The 25,268-nt window shown below is 39.5% G+C and overlaps 2 protein-coding genes across 6 annotated transcripts in view; one reads left to right on the top strand and one right to left on the bottom strand.

Annotated features, from left to right (window-relative positions):
- Positions 1-3,656: 3,656 nt before the first annotated feature.
- On the top strand, positions 3,657-25,107 carry GLRX2 (glutaredoxin 2). Of its 3 annotated transcripts, none has more exons than XM_020913342.2 (5): positions 4,405-4,600; positions 6,054-6,117; positions 11,389-11,565; positions 12,782-12,917; positions 24,918-25,107. In XM_020913342.2, exons 1-4 carry the CDS (start codon positions 4,500-4,502, stop codon positions 12,911-12,913), a joined length of 474 nt encoding a protein of 157 aa, XP_020769001.1. In that variant the 5' UTR covers positions 4,405-4,499; the 3' UTR covers positions 12,914-12,917; positions 24,918-25,107. The 3 variants fall into 3 exon arrangements, with proteins under 3 accessions (XP_020769004.1, XP_020769001.1, XP_020769003.1); XM_020913344.2 differs by having other exon boundaries at positions 4,406-4,600; positions 12,782-12,893; XM_020913345.2 differs by lacking the exons at positions 4,405-4,600; positions 24,918-25,107 and adding an exon at positions 3,657-3,788 and having other exon boundaries at positions 12,782-13,077.
- The window catches only part of RO60 (Ro60, Y RNA binding protein), a 31,214-nt gene continuing 21,096 nt past the window's right edge, over positions 15,151-25,268 (bottom strand). For all 3 annotated transcript variants that reach the window (XM_070474528.1, XM_070474530.1, XM_070474529.1), the window contains 2 exons: positions 24,900-25,046; positions 15,151-21,935 (listed from right to left, as the gene is read on the bottom strand). In XM_070474528.1, the coding sequence (XP_070330629.1) occupies positions 21,783-21,935; positions 24,900-25,046 (300 nt within the window). In that variant the 3' untranslated portion in view covers positions 15,151-21,782. The remainder of the gene's footprint in view (positions 21,936-24,899; positions 25,047-25,268) is intronic.

The raw sequence follows: 25,268 nt of genomic DNA, 5'->3' as shown, positions 1-25,268 counted from the left end.
CATCTTTTAATTTTATGGCTGCAGTCACCATCTGCTGTGATTTTGGAGCCCCCCAAAATAAGGTCTCACACTGTTTGCATTGTTTCCCATCTATTTGCCATGAAATGATGGGACCGGATGCCATGATCTTAGTTTTCTGAATGTTGAGCTTTAAGTCAACTTTTTCACTCTCCTCTTTCACTTTCATCAAGAAGCTCTTTGGTTCTTCTTCACTTTCTGCCATAGCTGTGGTGTCATCTGCATATCTGAGGTTACTGATATTTCTCCTGGCATTTTAATTCCAGCTTGTGCTTCATCCAGCCCAGCATTTCTCATGATGTACTCTGCATATAAGTTAAATAAGCAGGGTGACAATATACAGCCTTGATGTACTCCTTTCCCAATTTGGAACCAGTCTGTTGTTCCATGTTCAGTTCTAACTGTTGCTTCTTGACCTGCATACAGATTTCTCAGGAAGCAGGTCAAGTGGTCTGGTATTCCCATCTCTTGAAGAGTTTTCCACGGTTTGTGGTGATTCACACAAGCAAGGCTTTGGCATAGTCAACAAAGCAGAAGTAGATGTTTTTCTGGAAGTCTCTTGCTTTTTCAATCATCCAACCAATGTTGGCAATTTGATCTCTGGTCCCTCTGCCTTTTCTAAATCCAGCTTGAACATCAGGAAGTTCACAGTTCACCTACTGTTAAAGCCTGGCTTGGAGAATTTTGAGCCTTACTTTGCTAGCATGTGAGATGAGTGCAATTGTGTGGTAGTTTGAGCATTCTTTGGCATTGCCTTTCTTTAGGATTTGAATGAACTCAATACCAGAGAAATAAATGACCCAATTTAAAAAAATGGGCCAAGGAACTAAACAGACATTTCTCCAAAGAAGGCATACAGATGGCTAACAAACACATGAGAAGATTTTAAACGTCACTCATTATCAGAGAAATGCAAATTGAAACCACAATGAGGTACCATCTCAAGCCAGTCAGAATGACTGCCATCAAAAAGTCTACAAACAATAAATGCTGGATTGGATGTGGAGAAAAGGAAATGCTCTTACACTGTTGGTGGGAATGCAAACTAGTACAGCCACTATGGAGAACAGTGTGGAGATTCCTTAAGAAACTGGAAATGGAACTGTCACATGACCCAGTAATCCCACTGCTGGGCATACACACTGAGAAAACCAGAATGGAAAGAGACTTGTGTACCCCAATGTTCATCTCAGCACTGTTTACAATAGCCAGGACATGGAAGCAACATAGATGTCCATCAGCTTATGAATGGATAAGAAATTTGTGATACATATACACAATGGAATAATACTCAGCTATTAAAAGGAATGCATTTGAATCAGTTCTAATGAGGTGGATGAAACTAGAGCCTATTATACAGAGTGAAGTAAGTCAGAAAGAAAAATGCCAATACAGTGTATTAACACACACACACACACACACACACACACACACACACACACACATATATATGGAATTTAGAAAGATGGTAATGATGACCCTCTACAAGAGATAGCAAAAGAGACACAGATATAAAGAACAGCCTTTTGGACTCTGTGGGAGATAGTCAAGGGTGGGGTGATTTGAGAAAATAGTATTGAAACGTATACTGCCATATGTGAAATAGATGACCAGTTCAAGTTCGATGCATGAAACAGGGCACTCAAAGCTGGTGCACTGGGACAACCCAGAGGGATGGGATGGGAAGGAAGGTGGGAGGGGGTTTCTGAATAGGGGACACATGTACACCTGTGGCTGATTCATGTCAATGTATGGCATAACCACTACAATATTGTAAAGTAAAAGCCTCCAATTAAAATAAATAAGTTTACTAAGATCTGGCATCCAGTTCCATCACGGCAAATAGGTGGGGAAACAATGGAAGTAGTGACAGACTTTATTTCTTGGGTTCCAAAATCACTGCAGGTAGTCACTGTAGCCATGAAATTAAAAGACACTTGCTCCTTGAAGAAAAGCTATGACAAACCTAGAAAGCATATTAAAAAGCAGAGACATTACTTTGCCAAGACAGGTCTGTCTAGTCAAAGCTATGGTTTTCTAGTAGTCATGTATGAATGTGAGATTTGGACTATGAAGAAGGCTGAGGGCCGAAGAATTGATGCTTTTGAACTGCGGTGTTGGAGAAGACTCTTGAGAGTCCCTTGGACTGCAAGGAGATCCAACCAGTCCATCCTAAAGGAGTTCAGTCCTAGGTGTTCATTGGTAGGACTGATGCTGAAGCTGAAACTCCAATACTTTGGCCACCTGATGTGAAGAGCCAGCTCATTAGAAAAGACCCTGATGTTGGGAAAGATTGAAGGCAGGAGGAGAAGGGGATGATAGAGGATGAGATGGTTGGATGGCATCACCAACTCAATGGACTTGAGTTTTGGCAAACTCCGGGAGATAGTGAAGGACAGGGAAGTGGTGTGCTGCAGTCCAGGGCTTTGCAAAGAGTAGACAGGAGCAAGCGACTGAACAGCAACAACTCTCATTAGGGACTCCCTTTAAAAAAAGTCTGTCCAGATAGTTTTGTCCTTAATCTAGGCCATCTATACTATATTAAAATCATATTGTGACATAACTGTTTCACCTCACAATACACAGTTTAAGACAATAAGGTAAAATTCTACATCAAAACAAAAAACCGTCATAGTAAATTTCCTGAATAGCTAGCTGTCGTTTGATTAAACACACACACGCGCGCACACACACACACACAGACAATATGCTGCGACATTGTAGATACATATCTTTATTTTTAAAGTTAATTTTGTTTTTTTTTTCCATTTATTTTTATTAGTTGGAGGCTAATTACTTTACATCATTGCAGTAGTTTTTGTCATACACTGAAATAAATTAGCCATGGATTTACATGTATTCCCCATCCCGGTCCCCCCTCCCACCTCCCTCTCCACCGGATCCCTCTGGGTCTTCCCAGTGTACCAGGCCCGAGCACTTGTCTCATGCACCCAACCTGGACTGGTGATCTGTTTCACCCTAGATAATTTTGGATTTATAAAGAAGCACCTTTACACCTTTTGGGATATTTGATTTTGCAATAAATCTTCATCCTTTTATGAAGTAATGAAACATGGTCCACTTGAAAGTAGGAAAAGAACTATTAGAAATAGAAGTTCTCATTCTGAAACTTGGTAGCATGAATCTTAAATTTAGCTAATGAGAAAGAACCATTAAAAAAGGTCTGGATTGTTCTAGCAATTTCCTAGAATTTTAGACACAGTATTTGACCTTTGACCTTAAATAGATTTCAATGTCAGTAAATAAAGGACGACACACCTCTTTTTTACCTAGCTATGCACAAAGGGCTATTATTACCGTGACTTAATGACACAATTCTGTCATTAACAGCTCTCAAAGCCAGAGTGAACACTCGTGGGTTACTTTAAATTTTATTTTCTAATTTTATGTTCAAAATACAATTTTGTTTTCTTTGGAATGCACGTTCTACATTGGATCACTTTCTTCTAAAATCCCTGATTTATATGAGTTCTCAATCAATGGCCTAATTCTGAGATGACATCTTTAGGCTCTGATTTCATCAACACAAAGACCAGTCCGACAGGAAGTTGCGCTGACGCTACCATCCTTTGTAAACATCCCAGGCCTTTTGACTCCGTGTCGGACACTCATTGTTTTTGTTTTCCGTTTCGTCAGAAGGTTGGCCACAGTGTCCAGGCAGTGCCTGCACGTGTCTGTAAGCCTTTATGAGCGTTCTCGATCCGAAAAAATATAGGAGCGGGACCTGGATGAACCCTGGACACCATCAGGTGAGGCATCAACCGAGACTCCGACAGAGACCCCCCTAGTGGGCGGGACTCGCCGAGACCCAGCGCTCGGGCTGCCTGGAGGAGACAGACCCCGGGGCAGCGTAGAAGAGACCGGCGCCTCAAGGGCAGCCCGGAGGGGGCGTGACCGGCCAGAGGGGGCCGGGCCGGCGGGCGGAGGCGGGCTCTTCGGGGGCAAGGCAGAGGCGGGGCCGGAAGACAGAGGCGGGGCTGGGAAGAAGGGGAGGGAACCCGATGAGGAGGCGGGATCGGCGGGTGGAGGCGGGACAGGCTAAAGGGGCAGGGTCGCTGGCGAGGCGGAGCCGGAAGACAGAGGCGGGGCAGGGAAGAAGGGGGCGGAACCAAGTGAAGAGGAGGGATTCGAAGGCGGAGGAGGGGCCGATGGGCGGGGCGGGGCCGGCGCGTGGAGGAGGGGCCGCGGGTGGAGGAAGTGCCAGAGGGCGGGGCGGGGCGGGGCCGGGGGAGTAAAGCCAGCCCGGTGGGGCGGGGCCGCGGTTGGAGGAGGGGCATCCCGGTGGGGCGGGGCCACTGGCGGGGAGGGGCGAGGCGGGTTGCTGTGGGGGCGGGGCCCCGGAGGGCGGGGCCGCCGGCGGAGGCGTGGGCAGCCGGGTAGGGCGGAGCCGGCGGGCGGGGTCGTGATCTCCAGGGCCGCGGTTGCTGGCCGGTGTGCTCGCTAAGGCCCCGCGTAAGACCATGTACTGGCGCCGCGCAGCGCTGGTGGGGACTCGGCTCGTCCGGGTCAGGAGCAGCTCAGCGGGCCGCCTTGAGGGGCCAGGGGGAATTTCGGGCTCCGGGTAAGCGGCTCTTTGAGCAGCACGGGCTGAGCGTGGCTGTGCGGCCTCGCGGGGGTCTGGACCTAGCTGTGGGCTGGGGCGGCTTCTTCCCGGGCGCCCGGTGCACCCCGAGTCGATCGAGCCGCTGAGGCGCCTCGGAGGGCGGGAGGCATGAAGGGACCCGTAGAGAAGGTGCCTTAAGCGCTCTTGGCGATTTCGGGACCAAGTGATCTTCAGATTGCACAAGCCTAAATCTTGCTGGCTTGAACCTCCCCTCCTCCTCGGTTACTATATAAAATACAAGATGGCCTAATAAACTGGTATTTCAGATAAACAGCGAATAATGGTTTGGTTTAAGTATATTCCACATATTGCACGGAACATACGTAGGCTAAGCAGTTATTCGCTGTTTCTCTGAAATTCTAATTTAACGGAGCGATCTGCATTATCGTTTGCTAAATCTGGCTCCTGCGGCAGGAAGTGGAAGTGGCGCTTTCTACCAAATGACCAGGTCTTCGAGATAGGACGGTGTCGCCTCTGGCTCCAGCGAGGTCGGTGAACACCCGCGGCCCGCAGGCCTGCGTTTCGAGACCGCCTCCTCTCTGCCGGCCTCACTCCCGTGCGGCCGGTCGGGGCTGTCCTACCAGCTCGCCTGTCTGTACACCCATCCCTTTGTCTGGGACGTTATTCCTAACTCCTCGATCTGTTAACTTCTGCCAGTTTTGCAAGACTCGAGGAGCCCCTGATTAACCTTCTCTGCTAAACTAGAAACCCCCTCCAGAAGGTGCCAATCACATAGTGTAACTATTTGACAAGTCTTGGAGGTTCAGTGGTGTTTTTACAGTGATAATATCCCTGCGGCATTTCAGCCCTTTGCCTGCTTAGCACATAGTAGGTGTTCCATAAACGTGGCATGGCTGATGGCTACTTCATTAATGGAGAAGAGAAACGTGTATTGAACAACTTACTTTCTTGCCTGGAATTGGAGAAAAATGCCTTCCAGCAGCTTTCTCTTTTCTTTGGCAAGGGAAAGTGATGTTTCAGAATACACCTTCCACCTCCTCTTAGTATGTAAGGAAATATCTACTAGAATTCCTGCTTCCAGAGTAGATGCAAATAGTAGGTGGTTTGGGAATGATAATTAAGTGTTGGAACTGAAATGAAAAGGATGTATTCTCTTAGTTGATAAGACAAATAGATGGATGTGTTGTTCCAGCAAAGCTCCTACTTAGGTCCACGCCTTCATCCCTTAACCTCCATTTTCTTTCCTGAAAGCTAGATAGTAAAGGACGCAGGCCTTTGTTTTATTAGTAAACAAATACTTTGACTATGCTATTTTGTACTGATAGCAAGTAAAACTTTTCTCTTTCATATGTTTGGATATATATTTGCATATTGGGGTTTCTCTGAATGGATCTCATCTGATATATTGTCCTTAATGTTTAACTTCACTATTCTTTAAAATTCATTTTAGGATGGGGAACAGCACATCATCATCTTTGGGAAATGCAGCAACTGCTCCCGTGAATCAGATCCAAGTGAGTGATGGGGACATGTAGGAAAAAACTTTCCTTGGTGGAAATAGAATTGTCTTACATATTTAATATGCTTATCCAAACTTGACACAGCCTAATAAATTAATTACTAAGTTAATGTATTTTTAAATCTGCTGTCAAAATCATGCATGTTACAAAGAAATTCTGGATCATTTTCTTAGAATTTATGAGATTTATTCTTTTTTTGGCCGTGCCAAATTGCTTGTGGAATTTTAGTTCCCCGATCTGGGATTGAACGTGTGCCCTCTGCAGTGGAAGCACAGAATCCTAACCACTGAACTGCCAGCGAAGTCCCTATGAGGTTTATTCTTAATGGTGCCTCCACTCCTCTAAGTTGGGTCTACGAGGTTGACTGCTCTTTCCGTCTCACGCACCTCAGGTCTCCTGTTGTTACCAGTCAGGGTGCCTTAGCCAGGCATAGTGTTTGTTTCTGCCCCGAGAAGCTGTTTTTCTAAAACACAGAATCTAGTTTGCCGTAGTTATTGTGGGACTGATCCTCTCAAGGATACTGTGCTGCTGTGTTCTCTTGTCTTTTTCTTGCTTGAACTGCAAAGCCCAGTTAAGTCTGCCTCAGAAAACTCCTCTTGTGTTTTTCTACCCTTGTAGCCTACAGGACATATGTATTTCTCTGTTCCTCACCACCAGACACCACTACACACAAACATTTCTGCCTTTGATTTACTTGACTACAAAAGTATTCACTCACAGCTGCTGAATATAACAGTAATGTTGGAGACCTACAGTGAGGGATTGCTTCTTTTAAAATAAGAATAGGAAACCATGAGGAACTTCCCTGGCAGTTTCATGGTTAAGATTCCATGCTTCCACTGCAGGGGGGCACAGGTTCAATCTCTGGTCATGGAACTAACACCTCGCAATTTGGCCAAAACCAAACAAATGAAAAGAATATGAAACCCTTTAGCAGGGACAGGGTTGAGAAAAGGTGAGAAGGAAGGTTCAGGACACTGTGACACTGTCATCCTGAGTTTCTGCTCAGTTTGGAACCTCTCAGTTCAGTTCAGTCGCTCAGTTGTGTCCGACTCTTTGCGAACCCACGGACTGCAGCACGCCAACCTCCCTGTCCATCACCAACTCCCAGAGTTTACTCAAACTCATGTCCATTGAGTCAGTGATGCCATCCAACCATCTCATTCTCTGTCGTCCCCTTCTCCCTTTCCCAGCCTTCAATCTTTCCTAGAATCAGGGTCTTTTCAAATGAATCATTTCAAATCAGCTGGCCAAAGTAGTGGAGTTTCAGCTTCAGCATCAGTCCTTCCAATGAATATTCAGTACTGATTTCCTTTAGAATGGACTGGTTGGATCTCCTTGCAGGCCTCTCTCCTTGCAGACTCTCAAGAGTCTTCCCCAACACCACAGTTCAAAAGCATCAATTCTTTGGCACTCAGCTTTCTTTATAGTCCAACTCTCACGTCCATACATGACTACTGGAAAAACCATAGCCTTGACTAGATGGACCTTTGTTGGCAAAGTAATGTCTCTGCTTTTTAATATGCTGTCTAGGTTGGTCATAACTTTTCTTCCAGTGACTAAGCATCTTTTAATTTCATGGCTGCAGTCACCATCTGCAGTGATTTTGGAGCCCTAAAAAATAAGGTCTCGCACTATTTCCACTGTTTCCCCATCTATTTGCCATGAAGTGATGAGACCAGATGCCATGATCTTAGTTTTTCTGAATGTTGAGCTTTAAACCAGCTTTTTCACTCTCCTCTTTCACTTTCATCAAGAAGCTCTTTAGTTCTTCACTTTTTGCTATAAGGGTGGTGTCATTTGCATATCTGAGGTTATTGATATTTCTCCTGGCAATCTTGATTCCAGCTTGTGCTTCATCCAGCCCAGCGTTTCTCGTGATGTACTCTGCATATAAGTTAGATAAGCAGGGTGACAATATACAGCCTTGACGTGCTCCTCTCCCAATTTGGAACCAGTCTGTTGGTCCATGTCCAGTTCTAACTGTTGCTTCTTGACCTGCATACAGATTTCTCAAGAGGCAGGTCAGGTGGTCTGATATTCCTATCTCTTTCAGAATTTTCCAGTTTGTTGTGACCCACACAGTCAAAGGCTTTGGTGGAGTCAATAAAGTAGAAGTTGATGTTTTTCTGGAACTCTTTGCTTTTTCTACGATCCAACAGATGTTGGTAATTTGATCTCTGGTTCCTCTGCCTTTTCTAAATCCAGCTTGAACATCTGGAAGTTCACAGTTCACATACTGTTGAAGCCTGGCTTGGAGAATTTTGAGCATTACTTTGCTAGCATGCAAGATGAGTGCAATTGTGTGGTAGTTTGAGCATTTTTTGGCATTGCCTTTCTTTGGGATTTGAATGACAAGTGACCTTTTCCAGTCCTGTGTCCACTGCTGAGTTTTCCAAATTTGCTGGCATATTGAGTGCAGCACTTTCACAGCATCCTCTTATAGGATTTGAAATAGCTCAACTGGAATTCCATCACCTCCACTAGCTTTGTTCGTAGTGATGCTTCCTAAGGCCCACTTGACTTCGCATGCTAGGATGTCTGGCTCTAGGTGGGTCATCACACCATCATGGTAATCTGGGTCATGAAGATCTTTTTTGTATAGTTATGTGTATTTTTGCCACCTCTTCTTAATGTTTTCTGCTTCTGTTAGGTCCATACCATTTCTGTTCTTTATTGTGTCCATCTTTGCATGAAATGTTCCCTTGGTATCTCTTAATTTTCTTGCAGAGATCTCCAGTCTTTCCCATCCTATTGTTTTCCTCTATTTCTTTGCATTGATCACCGAGGAATCTCTATGTCACTATTTGTCAGGACTTCCCTGGTGGCTCAGATGATAAAGAATCTGCCTATGATGCAGGAGACCTAGGTTCAGTTCCTGGGTCAGGAAGATCCTCTGGAGAAGGGAATGACCACCCACTCCGGTATTCTTGCCTGGAGAATCCCATGGACAGTGGAGCCTGGCGGGCTACAGTCCACGGGGTCTCAAAGAATCACATGTAAGTGAACGACTTTCACTTTACTGTGCGTCAGCCACCAGGGTGCTCCTCTCTAATTTATGGTCTCGGTGTGTCTCTAAGCTGAGGCAGCACAGTGAGGAAGGAGCACTGGCTTTGGTTTGGGGACAGGGTGGGTGGAATCCCATGCAGTGCTGTGAACTCCTCAACCTCAGTTTTCTCATCTGTAAAATGGATTCAGTAGTACATCTCTGGCCTGTCTAGCTCTCCCTGAGATAGACTTCTGTAGTAAATATTGAGAGTAAGCAGAAGAGAAAGCATGAAAATAGATTTGCAGACCCCTAGACTCTTAAGAGTCCCTTGGACTGTGAGGAGATCCAACCAGTCAGTCCTAAAGGAAATCAACCCTGAATATTCATTGGAAGGGCTGATGCCGAAGCTGAAGCTCCAATACTTTGACCACCTGATGTGACGAGCCGACTTATTAGAAAAGACCCTGATGCTGGGAAAGATTGAGGGCAGGAGAGAAGGGGATGACAGAGGATGAGATGGTTGGATGGCGTCACCGACTCAATGGATATAAGTTTGAGCCAATTCCAGGAGATAGTGTGCTGTAGTCCATGGGGTCGAAAGAGTTGAACGTGACTTAGTGATTGAACAACTGAACAAAGACACTGACTTAGAATCCTTCTGACCCCCAAGGGTGGATGTAACTTCTGAACCACTTTGTCCTACTCCCTGATTTTTGAGTTTCATCTTGAAGGACACCTATGACTGCTTATGACTGGCACTAGGACAACCTAGCAGACGCCTGGGTGCTAGATCTGTCCGTTCAGAAATTCCCGAAGGACCTGGGCATTGATACACACAAAGCTCAACAAACTTTACCTGTGAAGTTGTGACACAGATACACAGCGAAGCCTTGGAGTGTTTATAATAAAGGCAGGTAGGATAGCTTTCAAGGCTAATATAGCTTCCAGGTTGATGTTAGAATTGTTGGGAATGTTTTTCAGAAATAGTTTCTGACCTCTGCCTCAAACCCACTGAGTCAGCATCTCTGGAAGTAGCTTTTCTAGGAAAAATGAATGCTGGGGAATATCTTATCAAAACAGTGATGACAGTTGTTTTTTACTATAAAGACACACAAGGAAGGAGTGGAAGTTGAAGGGAAAAACAATTGTTTATACCTGGATCCTTGAAAGCCTTATATTTTGAAGAGACATCATACATCACTGGGGCTTCAGGTGTCACTAGTGGTAAAGAACCTGCTTGCCAATGCAGGAAATGTAAGAGACATGGGTTTGTTCCCTGGGTCAGGAAGATCTCCTGGAGAAGGGCATGGCAACCCACTCTAGTATCCCACGGACAGAGCAGCCTGGCAGGTTTGCAAAGAGTCAGACGTGACTGAAGTGACTCAGCATGCATGTGTACGTCATTTCTCACCATTGAACATTAAGGAAGTGGGTTGATCATTTTGAAAAATAAAAAAAGACCAAATCACCATGCTATACACCTGAAACTAATACAATAGTGTAAGTTAGTTATATTTCAATGTTATATAAAAAAAGCAAAAAAGGGAATTCCCCAGTGGTCCAGTGGTTAGGACTTCAGGCTTCCACTGCCAGGGACATGGGTTTGATCCTGGTTGGGGAGCTAAGACCCCATAAGCTGTGTGGTGCAGACAGAATAAAAACAGAAAGAATGGTTAAGATGGTTAAAAAAAAATTTAAAAAGACAGTTAAATAAGGAGTTAATTCCTGAACACCTTCTGAATATTTGAGAAGTATTCAAATACTTAAACACTTCAAATACTTAAGTACCTCGGCTGTGGACTCAGACTTGCACGGGTTCAAATCCCAGCTCACCCACTTATGAGCTGAGTACTGGGGGTAAGTTATTTACCCCCCTGTGCCACAGTTTCCTCATGTATGAAGTGGAGGCGATGATAAAGACCTATCTCAGGATTGTAGTGAGGTTTAAGTGAATTAGTGAAGGTAAAGTGTTGAGGATTGTGTTGGCACACAGAAGTGTCTGCTATCTATGAATTGGCTGTGATTATCCGTGTTATTACTCTGTGCCAACACTTTCTACCCATAACATCCCTTTTCCCTAATAATGTTCCTTTGTCTTCAATCTACAGATAAGAATTAGATGACGTTGGCTGAGTCTGAGCCCTAAATAGTGAGGCTCCAAAATCCGTACACTTCCTACTGTATCATGTATCTCCTGTATCATGATTCCTTTCTGAGAGGTAATGTCTAGAATTAAAATGATTTTTTTGTTTTGTTTTGTTTTGGCTTTACTTCAGGAGACCATTTCTAATAATTGTGTGGTGATTTTCTCCAAAACATCCTGTTCTTACTGCACGATGGCAAAAAAACTTTTCCATGACATGAATGTTAACTATAAAGTGGTGGAATTGGATATGCTTGAATACGGAAGTCAGTTTCAAGACGCGCTTCACAAAATGACTGGTGAAAGAACTGTGAGTCCAGCCCCTGGGGTGCTTTACCCCGAAGTGGGTGGTGGGCTGGGTCACCTCGGGCCTGTGTCCTTGTGTTGGGAAAAGTGAGCCAGACGTACTCTGAGACTCTGAATTGATAAAGAAATGGCAGATTTGGGAACAGACTCATAGACCAGGAAACGAGTTCTATTTTTTTTTTAATGTTTACTGTGGTGTTTGTGAGTAAGTGTGTGAAATGGGTGGGCTAATGGTGTTGGCATGAGTAGTGATCTATAAATGGTTGACATCCTCCTAGGACTTTTTCAAGATGAAAGTATTCTTTCCTCACTTGAACAGTGCAGATCACGGGTCCTTCATTTTCTGTACTAATGAGTGCTTTCGGGCTCCATGTTTTTAGATTCTTGAAATCTGAGGGTATTCCCATAACATGCATTATGGAAAAAAAAGAGGAAATTCCATGGTTGTCTAGTGGTCAGGACTCTGAGCTTTCACTGCAGGGGGCTTGATCCCTGGCCAGGCAGAATTAAGATCCTGCATGCTGCTTGGTGTGGCAAAAAAGAAAAAAAAAAACCCCAAAGGAACAAAAAGGAAAAATAATGTTGCCCTTTTCCTTCCTGTTTATATGTGCCTGTTAAGGAGTTGATAATGTACTCTTCCCCTTTAGTAAACAATGGTAAGAAAGAACCACTTAAACATTATTAATCATTAGAGATTGCTGATTGCTTTATTTTGCCTTTTATATGCCAAAGCAATGAGAACGGGGTTGAGAGAGTTTGTCTTGGGTTTAAATCCCAGTTCTGTCACTTACTTTGTGATCTTGGGCAAGTTCCTGTGCCTCCAAAATAAGACTAAAAAATAGTACCTACCTGAAAGGTTGTTTAGATGCTAAGTATGACTTCTTTATGAGCCCATGGGCTGTAGCCAGCCAGGCTCCTCTGTCCACGGGATTTTCCAGGCAAGAATACTTGAGTGGGTTGCCACTTCCTTCTCCAGGGGACTTTCCCAACCCAGGAATTCAACCTGTCTCCTGCACTGGCAGATGGATTCTTTACCACTGAGCTAACCAGGGAAGCCCCATCTGAAAAGGGTTGGAAAGTTTAAATAGGTAATTATCAAAGAGCTTCATATGGTGCTTTGCCCATAAAAGCACCCCCAGTGTAGCATGTATTAGGATCCTGTGAATGGCTTTATACTTCTGACACCCAGGGTGACATCTAAACTTTTGTTTAACCAACAGGTACCACGAATATTTGTCAATGGAACTTTTATTGGAGGTGCAACTGACACTCATAGGCTTCACAAAGAAGGGAAGTTGCTTCCACTAGTTCACCAGTGTCATTTAAAAAAAAGTAAGAGGGAAGAACTTTAGTGATGTAAGTGCATACAACTCTGCTAGCAATATGTCACTATATATTTAAAATGGTGTTGCCTGATAATGCCTTTTAAATATTTGAAGGTGTTTTAAATACATGAATTATCTTCATGAAAAGGTTGTAAAAATAATGAACAATAAATCACTGTGGAAACATCTTATTTTGCTGATTCTTCAGTAAAAAAGATATTTAAAACTGAAGGAGCAGATAATAGGTGACAAACTGGACAGACAGGCATCTGAAGTGAGTGCTGCAAGGGACAGTCCTGTGGGACTAAGCAGCTGCCCAGGTGACATGCCAGTCCCAGATGACTAAGAACTTTAGTTTAACTGACTATGCAGGGACTTGTTACCAAGCGGAGGATTAACAGAAAGATGTTTGGGTGGGGGGACATAAGTTTTCAGTGGAAAAAAGCATAATTGTTATTGGGAATGAGGGTTTCAACATAAATTTTGGGGTGACACATTCAGTCCCTAACACCATAAATTACAGCTGGATAAAAGTCTTAATATAAATCTAATGCAAAACTAGGTTTTGGCAGTTGTACTTTCTTTCCAGAATCATAGGTTAGAAAGAAAATGGTGACCTGTTTAAGAAAAAGTATGATCTTTTTTTTGGTCTTTGATTTTTAATGTTAAGATCTGAAAGACAAACTGTTTAATATTTTAAAAAAAACAGGCCATTTTTTCCCACTCACTTTTACCACTAATCAACTTAGACATGAATTGCCAAAATATTTAATTGGGAAGCTGAAAAGCTGCTGGGAAAAAAGGGGTTTTTAAAATATATTTGTTTCATTATTTACTAATACTAAAAAAAAATACTGTTTGAACAATATTTTTTTAAAGGCAAGTTTCCTAATTAAGGTTTAAAATAAAGTTTAGTTCTGCTCATCTGTGAGGAAATATTTACAGTTGACTCCTGAATAAGGCAGGGATTGGGGCTCTGAATACCACCTTGAAAATCCAAGTGTAATTTAGAATCAGTCCTCTGCATCCTCAGATTCATCCTGCTACAGACTGTCTAGTACTGCAGTATTTATTACTGAAAAAAATCCACATCTGAGTGGACCCACGCAGTTCAAACCCAAGTTCCAAGGGTAAACTGTAGTTTGTGATCTTTCTTTCTCTATATAGCTGTTCACTGCCATCTTTAAATGGAGAACTCTAATATCGAATGAGTGTTTACAAAGTTTTGGTGGGTATATTCATATGTAGCTTTTTCTCTTCAATTCCTATGGCTCAGATCTTAGCACTTTTAATATGAAAGTTTGATGGGAATTTAGAGAAAAGAAATCTCTGTAAATTGGCACTTAAAATATTTTTATTTGCATAGTTGAGTTTTGGTGTTACCTTTTCCCAAAAGCAACTTTTATTTTCTATTTTTTAAAATTTTGTAATTGAAGTATTGTTGCTTTTCAGTGTTGTGTTAGTTTCAGGTGTAAAGCAATGTGATTCAGTTACAGATTATATACCTATTTTATATATATGTGTGTGTATATATATATATATATTCTTTTTCAGATTCTTTTCCCTTATAGGTTATTTCATAGTATTTACTAGTTCCCTGTGCTACACAGTAGGTCTTTGTTAGTCACCTAATTTACATATAGTAGTGTGTATGTTAATCCCAAATTCCCAATTTATCCTTTCCTTCCTCCCAAAGGCAACTTCGAATAATTTTTTTCCCACAAAAGAATCCTTTTTAAACTCTTTAAAAATAAGTATTTTTATTAAATCTAGTTTTGATTCTATAATTAATACCCTTTGGAAAAGACTCCTCAAGCACATATTTTAAATAAACATTGAGGCATTTCAAGACCAGTATTAATGATTAATTAACCAGTATTTTGATTAATCAAAAAAAATCAATAAAATTTCATTTTATTCAACTATTATAAGATTGAATATTCAAATACTGTAAGATTATAAAATATAAGGCCAAGAGCCTTACATCTTTTAAGCCATGCATGCTAAGTCACTTCAGTCACGTCCCACTCTGTGGCCCTATGAATTGCAGCCCGCTAGGCTTCTCTGTCCATGGAATTCTCCAGGCAAGAATACTGGAGTGGGTTGCCATGCCCTCCTCCAGGGGATCTTCCATTGAACCTGCGTCTCATATGTCTAACCTGCATTGACAGGTGGGTTCTTTACCACTAGTGCCACCTGGAAGCTTCTTACAAGGCATATAATAACCTTAAAATTCTTCTTTCAAGAAACAAAAAGACAAATACTTGATATGCATAGAGTTTATTTGGTACCTCTATCAAATTCTACAGTAATACAAGTGACCAGAAACAGCTCACATTGTGCCCACCTGCACTCGATGTCTAGAATGATTTATCCAGTATGGGTTTTGCAGGGCTAGACAGGAGAGTCCAGATTTCACAGTATTGGTGGAAACTATTTTGTCATGAAACAAATTTCATACATTAGTGTTTCATCCATCTTTCTATCAGAAAACAGCAGAATTACATTGTTAGATGTGTTATTTACAGTGATAACTTGGAAGACTCAACAGAGTATCAGTGAGTTTATCAACAGGTCTAGGAAAACCCTGCCCCTCCTTTCAGGGTCCTTTTTCTTTGAAATGGAATGTGTTATAAATCAGACTTTATATACTTTAAAGCACCAGCTTGACAATTTAAAGTTTTCTCTCATTTTTATAAAATATTCCTGCTTTAAAAGGCAAAGTGAATGTAAAAATGTGAATGTAATTAAACATCACTGGCCTCTATACTTCTTATTGCAACTGTTTTACAACTGTATTCACTTTTGGAATGAATTGCTGGTAGGCTTGGAAGAAAATATTTGCCTTTTGTCTTGAAAAATTCCCTTAAAAAACTAATCATTTTTGGAACTGTACAATTTTATTTTTCACTCAGAGTGTTTAAATATGCAACTTGGTCCTTGGAGATCATGTTACATAGAGTCCAGCTTCTTGGATAATTTGTTATATAAAACAATAAAAAAACCTTAAACTATCACAAGGTATTACTGATGTTAACAGTCATGTATGTATAACACATCAGTGTCCTAGATTATCCTGTTAATGGGTGCTTAAACAACTAATGTACAATCAGATTTTAACACTTGTTAAATTTCCATTCTTTATGTAAAAAGAGAAAGCTGTAAAAGAACCTTCAAGTTCTATACTTCAGAAATACTGACACTATTAAGGCATTACTTAATGAACAGACCCTAAGCAAAGTATGTATGCCTGTGTCGGAGAGCTAGTCATATTTTAAGGCAGTCAGAAGGTTCATTTTTTTCACTTTAAGGCTCTTATATACTTCAATTTTATTCTATGCGGGCATTAGTCTGTATAATTTAAATACTGAGTGGTCAAATATGGAAATCAAAGCCTTTATATTAAAGAAAATGAGATTTTATAACTAGATTATAACAGTTCTTCCCCAACCAATTTTTTTAAAGCTGATTTCATATATCTCATCCCTTAGGAGAATTTCTTCATTGTCAGAAGCTGACAATAAAAGGAGGAAAATATAATTCAGATGCATTACAAGTTATGTCTAGTCACACCATACCAAATTGCGTGCAGTCCATCTTTAGTAGTGCAACAAAAATATTTTTTCTTGGTTACTATTCACTAATTATATAATATCTTTGATTTGGCCGTGTGTGGATTCTAAACAGTTTGCATTGCAAATAAAGCTTAATAAGTAATTTAAACAGAGGTTTTGATACAATGATTGTATTGATATAATGTTCCATCAATTATGTGGTAACGATACATAAAATAGCAAGGCTTTAACCCCATTTACTACCCATTGACAATCCAAATGTTCATCAAGTGAAACGTATCTAACTTACTATTTCTTTTTTCATGTAGAGATTCTGATAGCTTCTAAAAGCAGAAAAATTTAAATATATTTGAAAATGAAATATTTTCACTTCTGTTCATAAAATTACTAGAACATGGTGGTACTAATTTTAGTATATGTGCTGCCGAAGCGAGCACAACATGGCGGTACTAAATTAAATAGAAGCAAATGGAAAAATTTTCTTAGGCTCAGAAATACCTTTTATGTTTTCATTGTATTTACAAAATTAATTCTCATTGAAAATAATCACATTAATTTCAGTCATAGAATTCGGCAACATATCTCCTAAATTTATGTTTCTTTTTACCGATTTCCTATATAATTTGGTATTTTCAGAGTTTAGGAAAATGTATCATTCATTATAATTTCTATTCAAACAGTAAGTTTTAACTATATTATTAGTTTCTTTTTTAATTATTAGTTTTCTACATGAAAAATACTACCATAGGATTAATTTTTAAATTAACGTCATAATAACTTTCAAAAGTAAATAAAATACCAAGTAAAAAATGTTCAATATGGATACAAAACCTTTTATACTACAACCCATGTATATACAAGCATCGCCAAGTACTTGGTAGACCAAAGATTTTGTGGGTAGTCTTTATAATTGCGGAAATATGAGCACTGAGGTGTGCTACTTTCTGAGAGTATTCAGTTAGTTATTTTTCAAAGAGTGCTTTTTCTAAGAGCCAGGTACACCTGTAATTGCAAACAAAGGCTGAATAACTAACCCTACTCAAAAGGCCACAGAATTTCTGCATACAGCTTCTATAAAAGGTATACAAGTTAACTTGATTGGGAAGAGAATTTATCAATTTGATTATTGTTCCAGGAGACCTGCCTGTTATTAATTTGAAAAAAAATGTGACCTTAACTCTATGTGGAACAAAAAGCAATCTGCAAAAGATGAGTCCCAAACTTAAATACAGGTGACTTTCTTGTCATTCACTTTATTTTTTTTTTGTTTTGTAAATAAGTTTATTGGTATCATTTTTTAGATTCCACATATAAATCATATTTGTCTTTCTCTGTTTGACTTACTTACTGCTGCTAAGTCACTTCAATCGTGTCCGACTCTGTGCGACCCCATAAACGGCAGCCCACCAGGCTCCGCCGTCCCTGGGATTCTCCAGGCAAGAACACTGGAGTGGGTTGCCATTTCCTTCTCCTTGTCATTCACTTTATTACTCAGGTAGAGCAGGAGTAGAAAAACAAAAGACCAAAATGTCAGAACAAAGAAAGGAATTTTAAAAGGAAAAAAAGGTATAGAAGTAATCTTTCAACAAATAAGGGACTAGGGGGCAGGTATATGGGATATACTAGATTAAATGCATACAGTAAGTTCACCTAATTAATTAGTCCAGCCCACCGTTTCCCCTAATTCTCCCTTGTGCGTGTGTCCATTGCAGCTATCTGACATTTCTCTAGAGGGGTTATCGCCTTAACAAATCACCCATGTCTGTGGTAGACAAGACTAGAATTTTTCATTTTTGATTACTTACTGTTAAGGGCCTTATTGAGAAGTGTGTGGGTACCTTTAAGTCAAATTAAAATAAGTCCAATAAGTGATCACAATCATTTTCCTTTATCACGTAGCTTTACTGTGCTTCTAAAGACTTTCTCACTTAACTATCAGATCCTCACATTTATTCAGAAATCCTGTCTTAAATTTCCCAAATAACTTTAAATTGTTTTGCAGAAAAAAAGCCTGATTAGCTGATATTCTATCATTTATAGATTTACCTATTATTTAAAAGGTTAAGCAAATGTTTCTAAGACCATCTTCTTACTTAAGAGTATGAGTTTATTTTTTAATGGGATCTTAGACTTGGAATATATTACTTCTTTCTCTTATCAGAGGATGATGACATTTCCCATTCAGAACAGGAGTGTTTAAAAAAATTACTCAGCTAATGAGCTGTTTTTCTAAAACATTTTATCTTTAAAAACATATACCCTATTAAAGTTTTAATTTTAAAGACGTTCTAATTTGTATTGCAAGCCCTCTTCCCAATTTTGACTTTCATACAGATATAAATTCATTGATTCTTCTATGACCCAAGGATCAGATATATTGTTTTTTAAGGATAGCACAATTGAATCACACAGGTTAAACTGATTGTCTCCAGTCACACAGTAAGTTAGAGTGAAAGAGGCTCCAGGGAGATGATGGTACATCCTATTCATTGAGCATTTTCCTCACCAATATTCCCATAAGATGATCACTAAACTAAACAGTACAAGACAGTGTTCCTAAGTGGAATTTCCTAGAAATTTCAACTAACAAGGAAAGGGTAGGATTATAAGATTAGTTTTTGTTTTTACTAATTACAACTATATCCTGAAAATATTTACCTATTTTCTGGGACATAAAGTTTATTTTTCTTAGGGTTTTTTTTTAAAAAGCAACATTTTCCTAATCAGCAGTAATGCTAAAAGTAATTCAGAAAATAAAACTTCTTTATTACTTGAGAATATTTTATTCATAATGAGGTAAAAGTTTTTATTTTTTCTATATGACTATGTTATATAGCAACACAGGTTATTAAGATATCAATTGTGCTTGAGGGTCACTATGAACTACAAAAGTATACATGTTCACAACTTCTGTTTTTCTACTCCTAAAGTAATCATGTATATACATTAATTATTTCCTAATACCTAAAAAGATAAAAGTTTTGAATAATTCTATTTTATCCCTTACTCTTGTAAGTAAATGTCCTCCCATTTCGTGGGGAAATGAACACTGGGATGAGAATGAGGAGGCCATTTCTCGATCTAGGGCTCCAATGTCACACTCTCTTGGACCTCAGGTTCCTAGCCTAAGTCAAAGAATTACCTTTTACGTTTCTAAGGTTATTTCCAGCTCTAAAGCTCCATCATTTGAAAATAAAGCTACCTTGTGTTGTGGTCTTTAGTTTTCTCAAATCTTAACATTTAATAGACTTTTCTATGTGACTTCAAAAAGATCACAGCTAATCATACTTCTCTGATGGGTTTATTAATATTAGTTTCTGAATATTGTCTAAAAACAATATTAACAATTTAACCGAAGGAAATAAGCATTTATATTATATTCCACTTAACATTTCTATTAGGAATAAAAAGTTAGATCATGTTATAATTTTTAATTTAAGACGACCTTGGGTTTATGTAATGAATTCAAGTACAATTACATAATTCTATTAGGTTCTTTACACTTTAAATTCAATCTGAGCATAATATTTTAATGTATTGAAAGTAGCTAACATTTCAAATCTAATGCCTGACAGAGGGTAAAAAACCAAAGATACCAGAAGCGATGTATTTTTGGGGTGTTGGGTAGTGTGCCACTAGCTTTGTTGACCAATATCTCAGGTAAATCACAATATTTACAAATTGCTACCAGTTGCCTTGAAGGAATGGCTACATATCAGATAAACCCAGTATAAATATGTCAAATAAGTTTGAAAGGGACATTTTCTTGTCACTCCCAGAGCCCAAATTTCTCATGAAACAGAAGAAAACATACAGATTCTAACATTACTTAACCTTTCTGCCCCCAACATAAAATCTCTAACCCCAAGCACACAAGTCTGTGATTCACACTTATTGTTTGACTTTTCATAGTGAGAAGGCTTTAAAAATCCCCAGTAAATCTTTAAATACATTTAAGCAACAATACATTAAAAACTAGGTTTTATGTGCACATTATCTTAGATAACCATGATATAATTATGAGCAAATATATTGGCATTTCAACAGCTTAAAGCTCCCCACACAGAAGGTTTATTTGCTCAAGTAAATAATGCACTTTATAATGAATAGGAAGTTTAATACACACAAATAAGAAAAATTTAATTTCCTACAGACTGGTTAGTGGTAATATGCCACTCAAAAATTGCCTTTCAAACCTGAGACCTAGCTTGCTTATTTTGTTACACTATCAAAAAAGAATATTTTGCCACAAATGAATAGTAGACAGAGAGGAGGATGTCAACATGTTTACAATTAGAAATATCTAAAACCCATTTATACTTGGCTAAAAAAAGTAATTAAAATTAAAACAATATTTTAAAGTAAGGTAAAATATTTTAAATTAAGGTATAACCAGATTATGGTTATAGTTGAGATTTTATTTGTCATATTTTTCAGATTATGAGTAGGGGAAGTTAAATGCTTGAAACACCTTATGTTCTCATAAGATGAAACATATGAAAAAATGTGTCCCTACACGTGGCTATGTTGGTATAAGCCACAGGAAACCATCAAGTCATGCCCGTCACAGCAATAAACAAACAAGAACAAACCAAAATAGACTTCCTCAGCTGACACAAACTTTAGTTTCTCTTCTCAAAGGTTTCCATTATGTTTCTGGTTAATGGTAAACAATCCTGTAAGTGTAAATTAACCCTCAGAAACAGAGCATCTTTTTCAGTGACTGAGAATGCTGCTATCTATGTGATTGGAGAAAACTGTTAAAGCAATTTGTAAAACTCATTCATAAGCAAATGTCTTGGTGGTTGTTTTATCCCCTTGGTATAAAGATTTTCAAGGAGTTTCATAATCAATCACAGTACATGGTCCAGTGCATTTCAGATTATTTGGACATTATCAAAGCTGTCCTTTACCAATGAAAACATTTAAGAAAACTTAAAGGCATTTCTCAAACAAATGACATGATACAGGACTACTTACACTTTTGGCTTTCACTTCTTTTAAGTACAAATGTGATCATTCACCAAAGCAGAACTGTTTGACTATTTTACAGTGTCTCAACAAGAAGTTCTCTGTTAGGTAGAGGGGGCTACAGTGTATTCTGAAGCTATTTCCCAAAAGCTAGTTTAGTAGAAAGAACTTTGGGCTCCTCTTATTGTTCCTTCCTTTTTTTTTTTTGGTAAGGTAACCTTTCCATTATGCACATACTGTACCATTGTCTGACTTCTTTCAGTGGATTAAGATTAGCTGGGAAGTAGCTGTGTGTTTTTAGTGAGATCACTGATGGCAGTGGACCTCTTAGATTGTGCTGGTGCTTATGGTTAAATCATGTCTAATGTGAAACTTCGAATCACATCCAGAGCGCCAGTATCAAAGCCACACATGTCCAGCATGCCTCTGTCATCTGGGTCTGCAATGGTAAAGCCACTTGATGTCATTCCACAAACAATCAATTTAGCTGGAATATCCATATTCTGTAGGAAAAGATCAAAGATATTTTAAAAATAGTACGTTAATAAGCAAAAGCAAATAAGCTCCAAAGTTAAAACATTTTAAATTCTATCATAGCTTTTTATTACAAAGCCAATTTGTTTTTCCTCCATAAAATCTGCCAGTCTTCTGGGGCCAGAAGACTTCAGAAGAATAGAATGTGATCTTTAGAAGTATAGACGATTAAACATGTGAACAACCTGCCTGAAATTCCTGCTTCTCTGCTGGATGTTATTACTCATTTTATGGACACAAAATACATTCCTGAGCAGCACAGGGACTCTGTACTCATGAAACCTGTCAGAATATTCAGAGACATCAGACATTTTTACCAGCACATCATACACTGGGGCAGTATGTATGGGTACACATAAGGAAACAGTTCCTGGGGTTATCAATTTTTGTTCTATGACTTTGCTATGTATGACATATGTAAATTTCGTAACTATAATGTCAATGTAATAACTTGTTCTCTGCAACTGTGATTTAAGGCTAAAACACTTGAGTTTTTGAGAAAGACTAACAATCACTGAGTGTGCACTATGTCAGATACCATGAGCACTTTAGACAATTGATCTAATGTTAACTGTTATAGCGAGGGCTTCCCTGGTGGCTCTGTGGTAAAGAATCCGTCTGCCAATGCAGGCGACAAGGGTTCAATCCCTCGGTGGGGAAAATCCTCTGGAGAAGGAAATGGCAACCCACTCCAGTATTCTTGACTGGGAAATCCCATGGACAGAGGAGTCTGGATGACTACAGTCTGAGGAATCACAAGACTGGGACATGACTTAGCGACTAAACAATAACAATTGTTATAACAACCCTAAGTAAGTAGTACTTTTAACCAACATGGTACATACCCACAGCAGTGATATACTATTAAGACATGTATCAGTTAAATAATTCACTTGGATCTATAGCTAGTATAAAGAGAAAGATCCAGGACTCAGAACCCAGGCTTCTTGACTCTGAGTTCCATTCTCTCACTTGTTTTCTTAAGCACACAAGAGAACCCCCAAAAAGGGTTATTAACAAACAGTCCCATCCCCAGAGTTCCTGACTCAGCAGGTCTCCCAGGGTCTCCAGGAACATGCATTTCTAACAAGGTCTCAGGTGACACTAAGAAAAGGTGCAGGCAGGAAACCACACTTTGAGAACCACTGCTCTCATCAAGTTCTGGTTCTACTTCCAGTCGCATCTGCCACAATTCAAGTGCTCCACTGCCGGGAGCCAACACACGAGACCCTACCCCTAACAAGGCCGTAAGGGAGAAAACTTGATGGGCAAGGTGGATCAGGTTTTCAGGGGTTTTGAAAAGGCCAGCTCACCAGATCCCACCCATGACAAGGTCACGAGGAGAAAGCCTGACAGGCAAGGCAGATCAGGGTTTCAGGGATTTCAAAAAGCTGCCCCCAGCACTCACCTTAAAGATGATATCTCTCTTTCTGATGCCTGCCTCAATGGACTACTCCCTAATTTCTCTGACACAGGCCAGGAAGGCCTTCCCCGATCTCTTCCCCAATAAGAATCAATTTAGAACTTTAATCAATAAGTTTCCCAGGTGGTGGTATTTTATGAGATTATCTAGGGTGAAAGGAGTGTTTTAATTTAAACTCCTTTGCTGGTAGTTTGTTAGCCAAATGCATTTATGCCCTTGGTACTAATATGCATGATTGCTTATAATATCCTAATCATAAAATAGCATAAAGAACCTGATTATATAAAAGCCCTAATAGACATAGAGCCTTTTTAAGGGGTAAAGGAGTCCTATTAGAAAACATAAGAAAAATTATTCTATAGGTGGTTATTGGGTTGAGGTTTGCTTGCTGTGTTTTGCTTGCTGTGTTTTGCTTTTAATGTGCTAAGGTAGTGTTACAGAAACCATTGTTAATATAGTTTAAGATCTAGAGAAATAAGGACTTAGCCCTAGTGTGGTAACAATGAGATGGTTGTTAATTGTCAGCCAGGAGTGCTAGGCAGAAGCTGCCTCACCGAAGTCGCAGAGTCAATATGGGGTAAACTTTTAGATAAACGCAACTGAAAACTTTTGCAGAAAGATTAATTTTTGAATTAACAAGAATATAATTCTACTCTGTACTATTTCCCTATGACACTGTTACCTTTCAGTTAAGGTCACCATAAAAACGGAAAATAGGTTTACAATCACCTGACCTGCATAAAATGTTAATAGCCCCAAGGCCAGAAGATCACGTGCTAAGAATTACTATAGAATTAGAAAACAAAAAAGTCCTGCTTTCCCTAAAAATCAAAATGATGTAATGCTAATCCTGTATAATCATGAGTAAGCATCTTGTACCTTGAAAACGTTCTGTGAAAGGGTATAAAACTGGTTGTCAAAAAGTAAAACACAGACTTGGCCCTGTCAAGGCTAGTCTCACGTGTCCTCTCTCTCTCGCCGATGCTGTTCATCCTGAGGGTACCCCCAGGATCCTGCCGAGGCTGGACCCCGGCACTCCACATTCTCACCTGACTAGTAGATGCCATACCGGATAGTGCAGATACAGAACAATTCCCTCATTTCAGAAAGTTCAACTGCAGCGCACTGACTGGAACTCAGAAATACTCATAACACTTAAAACACACATTATATTATAGCTTTGCTTTACGTTTATGCAGTTCTTAGCAAAACTCAGAAATGTTGAATCATTAAAAAATTTATGGTTAAATTTTAAAAAAACTTGATTGTTACTGAAAATACTGTTTGCAAAGGATATTAAAATGTGTACATCTGGAACTGGTTGAGATAAATTATGTATGTGTACTCAGTTCTTCCTCATTTCAAGTACTGTTGAGTCCAGAACTGGTGTCGCATTCCTTTTACAAAGGTACACAGCTACCTTCAGTATCATTTAAAAAAAACATATATATTGACTGTTTTAGAACTGAATCTTGTTTGGGGTGAGAAAGAATATTAGAATTTGCTTTACCTTTCGATATTCCCTCAGAGCGATAGCAGGATGGACACTTCCAGCAAAGGTCTCGTTATCAGTGAATACGATGAAGACATCGGCAGCTGTATTTGTCTTTTGAGCCCAGATCATCGGAAGAGAGCAATCAGTTTCACCTGCTGGGATCTAACTCAGAATAAAAACATGGTTAAGAATAAAAGAAAATGCTCTCATTTCCATACTGAAATGTCTGAAATAATTAAATACTTAAAAATACTATTTTACACGTTAGCATCTTGTTTAGCGCCAATGTATATGCCTTCTGAAAGCTTGTAAATATATTTTTGATTTTGTGCTCGTAAAAAAAACTGAGATGTAACACAATGTATTCTCATATATTGATTAATA

This window comes from Odocoileus virginianus, chromosome 11, assembly GCF_023699985.2.
Source record: "Odocoileus virginianus isolate 20LAN1187 ecotype Illinois chromosome 11, Ovbor_1.2, whole genome shotgun sequence".
NCBI lineage: Eukaryota > Metazoa > Chordata > Mammalia > Artiodactyla > Cervidae > Odocoileus > Odocoileus virginianus.
This window is presented reverse-complemented; position numbering and strand designations above follow the sequence as displayed.